Source organism: Vidua chalybeata, chromosome 6 (genome assembly GCF_026979565.1).
Source record: "Vidua chalybeata isolate OUT-0048 chromosome 6, bVidCha1 merged haplotype, whole genome shotgun sequence".
NCBI lineage: Eukaryota > Metazoa > Chordata > Aves > Passeriformes > Viduidae > Vidua > Vidua chalybeata.
In genome coordinates this window covers 1,471,683-1,481,929 of record NC_071535.1, presented here as the reverse complement: position 1 = coordinate 1,481,929, position 10,247 = coordinate 1,471,683, and the positions used below count along the sequence as shown (strand labels likewise).

At 60.3% G+C, this 10,247-nt stretch overlaps 1 protein-coding gene across 1 annotated transcript in view; it reads left to right on the top strand.

The window, feature by feature from the left end:
- Positions 1-2,391: 2,391 nt before the first annotated feature.
- Positions 2,392-10,247, top strand: part of MDGA2 (MAM domain containing glycosylphosphatidylinositol anchor 2) — a 202,464-nt gene continuing 194,608 nt past the window's right edge. Inside the window, exon 1 of the mRNA XM_053945724.1 lies at positions 2,392-2,499. Coding sequence (XP_053801699.1) covers positions 2,427-2,499 — 73 coding nt within the window. The 5' untranslated portion in view covers positions 2,392-2,426. The remainder of the gene's footprint in view (positions 2,500-10,247) is intronic.

Here is a 10,247-nt window from a genome sequence, read left to right as displayed (position 1 = left end):
AACAGGAGCATCAGATGGACTCAGAGAAGCCACCTGAGAGTCCCTTCAGACAGGACACCAAGCAGTGAGGGGGATGGGGTGCAGCCAGAGGCAGGGAGAGTGTCTGGAATGGCACAGGACGGTGTCCCTTGAGGGGGACACAGGATTCCAGCACAACCACGGGGCCACCTCAGTGTCACCCTCAGCTGGCAGTGGGCTGGAGACAGGGTCTGGGCACTGCTGGGTGCCAGCCTGAGCTCTGGGGGCATGGGAAAGGCACAGGGAAGGGCTGCACCCATCCCTTCTCCCACTTCCCACATCCTCACCAGGCTGGGAATAGGGAGCAGCCCCAGCTGGGACGGAATTCAGCTCCCTGCTGGAATTCCAGGGATGGGTTGGATCCCCCGAGCCCTTTGGGGGTGGAAGCACAGCAGAGCAACGTGCTGGATCATCTGATGGAGGTGATGGAAAGGCTCAGCCCCTGTCAGGAGAGCTCTGGAAGAGTCCCAGCCTTGTTAGCAGTGTCACAAAAACCCTGACAGCGCCATTGTCCCTTCCAGAGCACTGTCACTGTCCTGGCCTGGAGCACGAATCCTCATTGGTGCAGGCAGAGGGAGCTGCATCAGTGTCCAAGGTGCCCACGGGTCTGGGGCAACCCTTGGAGAAATCAAGGAAAAAGGGAGGAGGAAGGGGCAGCCTTTCCCACAAAAATCCTTGGTTCGTTCTGAGGAATTGGAGAGAAGAGGACTTTGACCAGCACAAATCCCATGGGATCCCAAAACGCAGGGACATCAGGCAGGCTGGGAAGGTGCTGGGAGCCTGTCAGGGGGCTCAAGTATTTGAGATTCCTAAAGGGGGAGTCACCCGATAAAAACCCAGCGGCGGAGGTGTCTCAGCTGGCTCAAACACGGAGAGCAGCTGGTTTGTCACTTCCCTGTGCCCCTCCGTCACCCCAGGCTGGTGACAGGCCTCAGCCCCGTGCCCTGGGACACAGCCTGGAGCAAGCACAGGGGTTTTACCCGCTGGGGCTGGGGAAGCAGCGGGGTCTGAGCCCGGGGGTGCCCCAGAACCGGGCAGAGAGGGAGCGGGGCGGAACGGGGGGACACCGGGGGAAAGCGGGCTCAGAGTCGGGAAGCGCAGCCCGGGACGGACCCCTCGGGCCGGGAGAGCAGCGCGGGCTCAGGGCGCCCCTCACCGTCCGCACCTCACCGCGAGAAACCGCGTATCCCGGGAGAGAGCGGGACCGGGACAGAGCGGGACCGGGACAGAGCCGGACCGCACTGCGTATCCCGGGAGAGAGCGGGACCGGGAGAGAGCGGGACCGGGACAGAGCCGGACCGCACTGCGCTTCCCGGGACAGAGCGGGACCGGGCCGCGCATCCCTGGACAGAGCGGGACCCGGGAAAGAGCGGGGCCGCGCCGCGCAACCCTGCTCCGTGCGAGCCGCACCGCGCCGCGCATCCCGGCTCACAGCGCTCCGCGTACCCCGGGAGAGAGCGGGCCAGACCCGCATCCACCGGCTCCGTGCGGGTCACAGCGCCCCGCGCATCCCGGCGCGGCGCGGTCACGCCGCGCATCCCCCTTGGCAGCGCCCGCGGCCATGCGCGCCCGGCGGCGGCGGCGGAGCCGCGGGGCCACGGGGGGCGGCGGCGGCGGCGGAGGAGGAGGAGGAGGAGGAGGCGGAGGAAGGCGCTCAGCAGCAGCAGCAGCCACGCAGCTTTGACGTCGCCGGGCTGCGGCTGCCGGCCCCGCACGTATAGCACAACGTGACGGCCCCGCCGCCGCCACTCGCGCCCGCTTCCCCCGCGCTCGCACAGCAGCGCACCCGCACCCAGCGCGGCCGCGGGAGCCCCGCGCCGCCCCCGCCATGGGCCCGGCCGCCGCCCCGCAGCCGCGCTGAGAGGAGGGGGCCGCTCCCGGAGCGCCGCAGCCGGAGCCTCCCCGCGGCCCCGCGCCCGCCCCCGCCCCGCGCCGCCCCCGCCTCCCCCCTCGCTCCGCTCCGCTCCGCGCCGCGCGGGGAGCCCCGCGCACCATGCGGGGGCCGCGGCGCCGCGGTGGCATCTGATGGCCGCGGGGCGCAGGCGGCTGCGGCGGCCCCGCGCGGCGCTCGGCGGCCCCGGGAGGCGGCGGCGGCGGCGGCCGGAGCTCTGAGGAGGGGGCCGCGGCCCGGAGGGGGTGCGGGGGCTGCCGCTGCCGGGGGCTCGCTCTGAGCGGGGCTCGCCCCGCGCCGCTCCGCGCCGCCCGCTGCGCGGCGGGAGGAGGAGGAGGCGGAGGCGGAGGAGGAAGGAGGAGGAGGAGGAGGACCGGCGCGGTGCCCGCCGCCTGCCCCCGCCGCCCTGCCTGCGCGGGCGTGCGCGGCTCGGCCGCAGCGGAGCGCGGGGCTCCGGCGGGCGCTGCGCTGCCCCCCCCCGCCCCGCCGGGCTGGATATGTGGATGCTCACGTGAAGATGGATGTAGCGATCGGGCTGCTGGGGCTGCTGACGGTTCTGCTGGAGGGCAGCTCCGGCCAAGGGGTGTACGGTGAGTCCGGGGCGCCGCGTGACCTTGTCGCGACTGTCGCCGGGGCGGAAGGGCGGGGGGGTGGGGGGGTGGGGGGGGTGGGGGTTGGGGGCGAGCGGCGTGGCCCCGCTGCGCGCCGCGGGAGCCGGCGGAGGCAGAGCGGAGGCAGCGCCGTTGCCATGAGACGCTGACATTTCACGGCGAAAACCGGGCCGGGGGGCGGGGGGGGGGGGCGATTCGGGGGGTCGGGGAGGGGGCGCGCAGCCGGTCCCGGGCCGCGCTGGCCTCCGCGGCGGAGCGGGGGGGGCGCCGCCTCCGCGGGGCTCCTCCGCGCCCGCGGAGCGCCCGCGGCCGCCGCACTTGTTACCGGCGGCGCTGCCGCCCGCGGCCGCGGAGCCAGCGGCGGGGGCGAAGGCGCCGCAAACTTCCCGGGGCTCCGCCGGGGGCGCGCGGACCCCGCGGGCGGGCGGCTCCGCTCCCCCGGCCCCGCTGCCCCCCGCCCGTGACTTGCACATCACCGGCGGCATCGCCCGCTCCGCTCCCCCTCCGCGCTGGGGCCGCGCTCTTGTTGCTTCCCCCTCGCCCCCGCGCCCTCGAGGTGGCCCCGGTTCGGCGCTGCGCGGAGCCGAGAGGCGGGGAGAGCCGGGCGCTCCGCCGGGGCGCGGGGCTGCGCGGCCGGGATGCTGCCCCGTGCCCCGGTGCCGGCGCCTCCTCGGCCGCGGTGGTGCCTCGGTGCCGCTGATGCTCCGGTTCTGTCGATGCCCCGGTGTGGCAGGTCCCGGTGGTGCCCGGGCCGTGGTAGTGCTTCGGTGCCAGCGATGCCCCGCTTCCGGTGATGTCCCAGCCCCGGTGATGCCCTGGCCCCGGTGATGCTCCTCCGGTTCTGGAGATACCCCGGCTGTGGCGATGCCCTGGTTTTGGCAATGCTCCGTCCCCGGCGATGCCCCGGCTGTGGCGATGCCCCGTTCCCGGTGCTGCTCCGTTCCCGATGATGCCCCATTCCCGATGATGCCCCGTTCCCGATGATGCTCCATTCCCGGTGCTGCCCCGTTCCCGATGATGCTCCATTCCCGGCGATGCCCCATTCCCGGTGCTGCCCCGTTCCCGGTGCTGCCCCGCTCCCAGTGATGCCCCTTTCCCAATGATGCCCCTTTCCCGACGATGCCCCGTTCCCGGCGCTGCCCCGTTCCCGGTGCTGCCCCGTTCCCGGCGCTGCCCCGTTCCCGGCGCTGCCCGGCCGGGCGGGGGGGGTTATGTAAGCGGCGCGGCGGGGCTCGGCGGCGGTGCGGTGCTGCCGGCAGCTCTGGCACCCGGGGCTGAGCAAGGAGATTCATGAATCTCCCAGTAAATGCTTCGTGTGACATTGCCTCCTCCGAGCCCGTCCGCTCCCGCACTTCCATATTCGCTTCCCACCGGGAAGGGAGCCTCACTTAGAGACTCACCCCCCCTCCTTTTTTTTTTTCCCTCCTTAATTTTGCAAAATTTGGACGTGACCGCGGGTGCCTGAGGGGCTCGGCTCGCGGTGGATGCGCGGCTGGTGCGGATCTCGGCACTGGCAGCGGCTCCCTGCCTCCCCCGGCACACAGGCAGATATTGTTGGATGCTCGGGAAGAGCAGCGGCTGCCGTGAATAGGAGAGGGCTTGTTCAGGAAGAGCGTGGTGGGGGCTGGAGGGAGGAGATGCGGACTCAGCTCCGGGCGATGGGGTTGGGAGTAAGACTTTGGTGCTGCTGCTCTCTCCTCCTGATTTAGGCTGGTTTCGGTTCAGGCCGGGGAGCGAGGGCTGCTGAGAGCGGGGGGGAGCGCTGTGAACTCAGTCGTGTGCGGCTGCTTTGTGTTCGAGAGCAGTGCCCCGGGAACTGGGGGGCCTTCACTGACTGCTGAAGGTCGGCTCGAGAATGTGGACAAAAAAAAATTTCCAAGCCCGGGGTGTGCCCGCAGCCCCCGGTGCTGCAGGGCCATTTTGAGAAAGGAGGATGGGAAGGCTGGAGCCTGCAGATTATCCAAAGTGAGCCCCAGCCTGGGAGAGGGAGCCTGCTTGGATCTTGTTGCTTTGGAAAAAAAAACCGGTTTGTGGGATTTTTAACAAGTTTTTTGGCGTTTTTTCGAAGATCTTCAGAGCCTGGCAGCTCTGCTTGTGAGTGTGGTGCTGCCGGGGAGGTGTCTTGCCATGTTAACACTTGTTCCTCGTTTCTGTGCTCCTCTGGGAGCGGGCACAGCTCCAGAGCCTCTCCGTGAGGAAGGTGGCGAGGGGAAGGAGCAGCCTGGAATCCATCCCTGCTCCCTGTTGATATTCCCAGCCCTGCAGGTGGCTCAGACCCATCCCTCAGGCTCCGGCTGCTGCTCCGGCTGCTGCTCCAGCTTCTCCCAGCTCCTCCCTGGCTCATCCCACCTGTCCTTGGCACGGCTCTCCCAGGCTGTTTTCCAGCCCTGGATGCTCCCGTGGCTCCGGAGGTGCGGGAAGATGCTGGCACAGAGCCTGGCACGGCACCGCCCGTGCCCACCCAGAGAGCAGCTCCGCCGCCTTTAAATGCAAAATAAATTCCCCATTTGCTGATTCCGAGTTCCTTTAAACTCCAGATTAATGTGCCGTGCTGGCTGGCTGGGCAGCACCTCCGCTACTTCCCTCCGATCCGTCGGAACGCTACGGCCGGGATGGAAAACTGGGATCCTAAAGGGAAACCAGCACGGAACTGGGAGAACTGGGAGCAGGGCAGGCCCAGCCCACAATCTGCTTCCTCGGGGGATGGGGGAGAGCAGAGCTGATGAAATCCTCGGGAATTCGTACAGTTCCTCAGCTCTCCCTGTTTTCCTGGCCAAAGGTCGAGAACAACTCGAGATCTGTGCACGTTTCCTCCCCTTTCACTGGTGCATGACTTGCACTGTTGATAAAGGAGCAAATGTAGGGATTCAGGACATGATGGTTCTCCTTTCACCCAGCTTCCAACTTCCAGAGGGAAAAAAGGGCTCAGCGAAGAGGCCGACGTGGGCATGGGGAGCTTTTAACAGCTCAGAGGCTGCCCAGCAAAAAATGGGAATTTTGGGAGAGTGGAGAAAAGATTTTTGGGTCTGTCCCTGAGCTGCCTTGGCTGGGGGGCTCACCAGGGAATTGGGATCCCATTTTGTGCCCTGTGGAGTGAGGAAGAACCCAGAGAATTCCTGAAGAGCCTGAGTGCTTCCAGCACCTCTAGGGTGGGGGCTGGAAAAATCCTGGGAATGGGGGGGACCTCGCTGGAGTGAGGCTCTGGTGGGGTGACAATCCTGGCACTGCTGGCTCCAGTGGCAAAGCCACATTTCCTGACCCAGGGAAGTTGAATCCAAGTGGTCACAGGAATCTGGGAGCAGCTGCGGGATCCCCTGGCTGGGATCTGGCTGTGGGATCCACTGGGTGGGATCCTGCTGTGGGATCCCACTGCTCCCATGGGGGGTCACACAGGGGGTGCAGCCCCCTGGGAGATCCAGGCTCACTGGGCTGGGATTTATCCACTCCTCGCCGAGGTTTTAGGAATTTTTCCGTGATTTCAGCTGGAATTAAGCAGAGCAGAGCCCCGGGATGTTTTCCATGCCTGGGAACACCAGGTGTGACACAGGAAGGGTGTGAGGGTGACAGCGACCCCTCTGTGCCACCCCCCAACTCCTGCAGGGAACAGGGCTCAGCATCCCCTGGAGAACCTCAGGATGGCTCGGAATTCCTCCTGGAATCACTCATGGAATGAGCGTTGACCATTCTCAGGAATATCAGAGCCTTCCTGAGGCTCTGCACCAAATCTGGCCGTGCAACATTTTGGGAGAAGCACCCACAGCCTTGGGAACAACGAGGCTTCCAGGCGTTTTCCCATTGCTGGTTCAAAATGCCTGGAATCTAAGGTATTTAAAGTGTTAAATTCCAGGGAATTTGTCCCGGTTCATCCAAGCACCAAATGTCATCCAACGGCCTCAACCCTCATTGCAGCTGCAGAATTTCCAAAGAAAATTGGAATTGGGCATCCCAAAGCCTGGAGCTGCCCCTTTTTCCCGGGATTCAGCTGAAGTGGGGGCTGCTGGAGCTCCTTGGAGCCTGGAGGAAGTTGGGGCAGGGAGCAGATGGTGTCGGGAAAGATCTGGGAAAGATCAGGGAAAAATCAGGGAAAAATCTGGGAAAGATCAGGGAAAGATTTGGGAAAGATTTGGGAACGATCAGGGAAAGATCTGGGAAAGATCAGGGAAACATTTGGGAAAGATTTGGGAAAGATCTGGGAAAGATTTGGGAATGATCAGGGAAAGATCAGGGAAAGATCTTCAGCCCCTGTGGCTGCCTCTTTGTGATGCTGGGATCATTCCCTGGAGCTCAGATCCTGGAGGGATTAAGGAGCGCTGCCTTTGGAGCTGGGAGTGGCCTCCAGCCGCTCTGACCTGGCCTTTCCCAACATTTTTAGGGATCGAGCGAGTGGATTGGAAGGATGAGGGGAGGGATGGGAAAACAAAATCATCGGAGCGAGAGCGTTTGGCTCATGAGAAGTGCTGGGTCCTTGTTGGGAAACCTCTGGATGGAGGATATTTCATGGATTGTACTTCCACAGGGATATTTCCATGGGGGTTATTTCCACAGGGGATATTTCCACAGGGATATTTCCATGGGGGATATTTCCATGGGGGATATTTCCACAGGGATATTTCCACAGGGATATTTCCACGGGGGATATTTCCACGGGGATATTTCCATGGGGGATATTTCCACAGGGATATTTCCACAGGGATATTTCCACGGGGGATATTTCCACGGGGATATTTCCATGGGGGATATTTCCGGCCTCGCTGGGTGAATGCCGGCCTTGTCCGGGGTGCTTTAACCCCGCACAATTCCCGACTTTGTGCCAGGGAAGCGTCCCTGGGAACAGGGCAGGAATTATGCGCTGCCTCAGGGGCAGCTGCGCTCCTCCCGCGCCTGCTCCAGGAGTCCTGCGGATCCTTGGGAATTTTAACTCTTCCCTGAGCCCTGGACAAGGATCTCCTCCTCCTCCCTCGCACGGGGATTTCTGGGATGAGCTTCAGCTCCCCGAGTGGGGAAGAATCCATGGATAGCCAAGGGATTGGGATGGACTCTGCTCCCACGGATGGGGTTGTGGCGAGGGTAAGGAATTGGGAATTCCGGAATTCTAGGGGGGGGGAATCTCTCAGTGGGTTCAGGTGTTGGTTGTGGCCCAGGGGGTGATTTGGGGTTCAGGGTGCAAATGTTGAGGTTTCAATCTAATTGAAGCTCGGTAAATGTGTGGGATTTAAGCTGAGCCTCAACTTCCCTGAGGTTTGGTGCGTCCTGGGATGCGTGGAGAGCTCCAAGGATCCTCCTGGAGTGCCGGGAGCTGCATCCCAGCTCTGCCTCCCACGAGCTGCGGGGTCAAAACATCACCTTTGATTCCACGGGAGGGAAATTTGGAGGGAATGTGGCAAGGAAAAGTCTCAAACCACCCAAAATTAAAATTCCCGGGGCTCAGAAGAGCAAAATCCAGTTAAATTCTGAGCAGTGTGAGGAAGAGGAAGGAAATGGAAATGCTTAAAGTTCATTCTGCCTTCCACATTCCTCAAAAATATTTGGGATTCCCACCAGTGAAGGGCTGATTGATCCCTGTCAGTCCATATCTGGATTATATAGGATTATTTTATGGATTATATCTGGGAGTATTCTTGTAGGGAATGAGGTCTCCTGCATGAAATCCCCTTCTTCCAGTGGGAAAATCCCTTTGGGATTTGGGAAGCACTCTCCCTAATCTTGATGGGCTCAGGGACAAAATTGTTTATTTCCCATATTTTTTATAGCTGGGAAGGAATTCTTTTTTTTTTTTTTAAGGAAAGGGATTTTGGGAGCCCAGTCTCAGGCTGGATATTTGGGATGAAACAGAAAGGATTAAAGTTCAGTTCTGTCTTCCACATTCCTCAAAATTATTTGGGATTCCCACCAGTGAAGGGCTGATTGATCCCTGTCAGTCCATATCTGGATTATATAGGATTATTTTATGGATGATATCTGGGAGTATTCTTGTAGGGAATGGGGTCTTCCACATGAAATCCCCTTCTTCCAGTGGGAAAATCCCTTTGGGATGGGATAATCCCACTCTCCCTGACCTGGATGGGCTCAGAGACAGAATTGTTTTTTTCCCATATTTTTTATAGCTTGGAAGGAATTTTTTTTTTTTTTTTTTTTTTTTTTTTTTGGAGAAAGGGGATTTTGGGATCCATCACATGCTGGATATTTGGGATGCTGCTGCTCCATCACCCTTCCCTCGAATCCGGAGTCCTCACAAATCCCACCCCATCAGCTCCTTGGTCTTTTTAAAGCCCCTCTCTCCAATGCCGAGCCCTGTCTGGATCCAGAGGAATTATTTCCTGCCTTTTCCAGAAATAATCTCCTCTCCCAACCTAGCTGGGAATGGAGGGCGCTCGCTTGGCTCTTCCCAGACAGGTTTGGAATCTGGGCTCTTCTGGGATGAGGATTTTTTCCCAAGATGTGGGATCAGGCTGTCCAAGCGATTCCTCCTTCCATGGAATATTGAAGGACCACTTGAAATTCCACGCAGGAATTTTTTTGTTGGATCTCAGGGAAAGATTTTCCCCCCAGAGGGTGCTGGGCTCTGAATGGGGAGTGGTCACATTCCCGAGGCTGCCAGAATTCCAGAATTTCCAGGAACATTTGGAAAACTCTCCCAGCCATGGGCAGGGTGGGATTGCTGGGGTGGCTGGGCAGGCTCTGGATGATCCTGGGATAATCAGGCACTTCCAGAGGGATCCTGCAGGGATTGTCCCCCCCGTGAGGGTGTGAGGTTTTCCTCGGAATTTCTGGCATCAGGGAGATCCTTGTGAAGGATTTTCCCAAGGATTTTCAGCTGGGAACCCTTGGGAAGTGATGGGAGCTGGAATGTGCCTGCAGGGAATTGGGATGGTTCCTATCCCAGTCCAGCCTTTTGGGAAGGAAGATCCAATCTGAGGAACTGATGGAATTCCCACATCATGGAATGTTTATGACAACACCATTTTATCCAGCCTCTCCTGCCTTTGTATCCCTTCATCCCATAAATATCATCCCTTTTCCAAGGAAATTATTTGCACTCTTTATGACAATCCATGATAAAAATGGAGCTGGATACCTGAAAAATTCCTGGATTTCCATAGGATTCAAAACAAAGGGATTTTTGTCATCCCAGCTGTGCCATCCATGGCTTTTTGTGCTGGGAATGGGAAAATGGGAGTGAGGAGCAGGAGGAAGGAGGGAAAAGGATGGGATGGGGGTTGTTCCTTCCCATATTCCCACTGCATCCCACCCACTTCCCTCCTGGATCCCATCCCAGATATTCCATCAGCTTCCCCCTGAGCTGACAACTGGGAGATTTTGCACCTCTGGAATATGAGTTAGGAATTAAGGGAATATTCCCAGGGGAGGGGAGATTCAGGAATTGGGGTCACCACAGGGTTGGAGGCTGTTTTCCCTGGAAATGGAAACGCTGCTCCCTGGATATCAGATTCCCTTCCCATTTCCCTGCTTTTTGGCATTGTTTTGACGGAATGTGGAGCAATCCAGAAATCTGGGAAGTGAGGCTCAAATCCACATGGGAATGCTGCCACGGGAGTTTTTGGGATAGGTTTTAAGCTGGAATTTGTTCTCCTCAGGCACCAAGTAATTCCCTTTTTTTTCCGAGCTGTCCCTCCTGCAGGATGAGATGCAGAAAAATGGGAATTATCCCAATTTGGTGCAGCGGGAGCACCTCATTAACCAAGCAGAGCTGCTCCCACTCCCTTTTT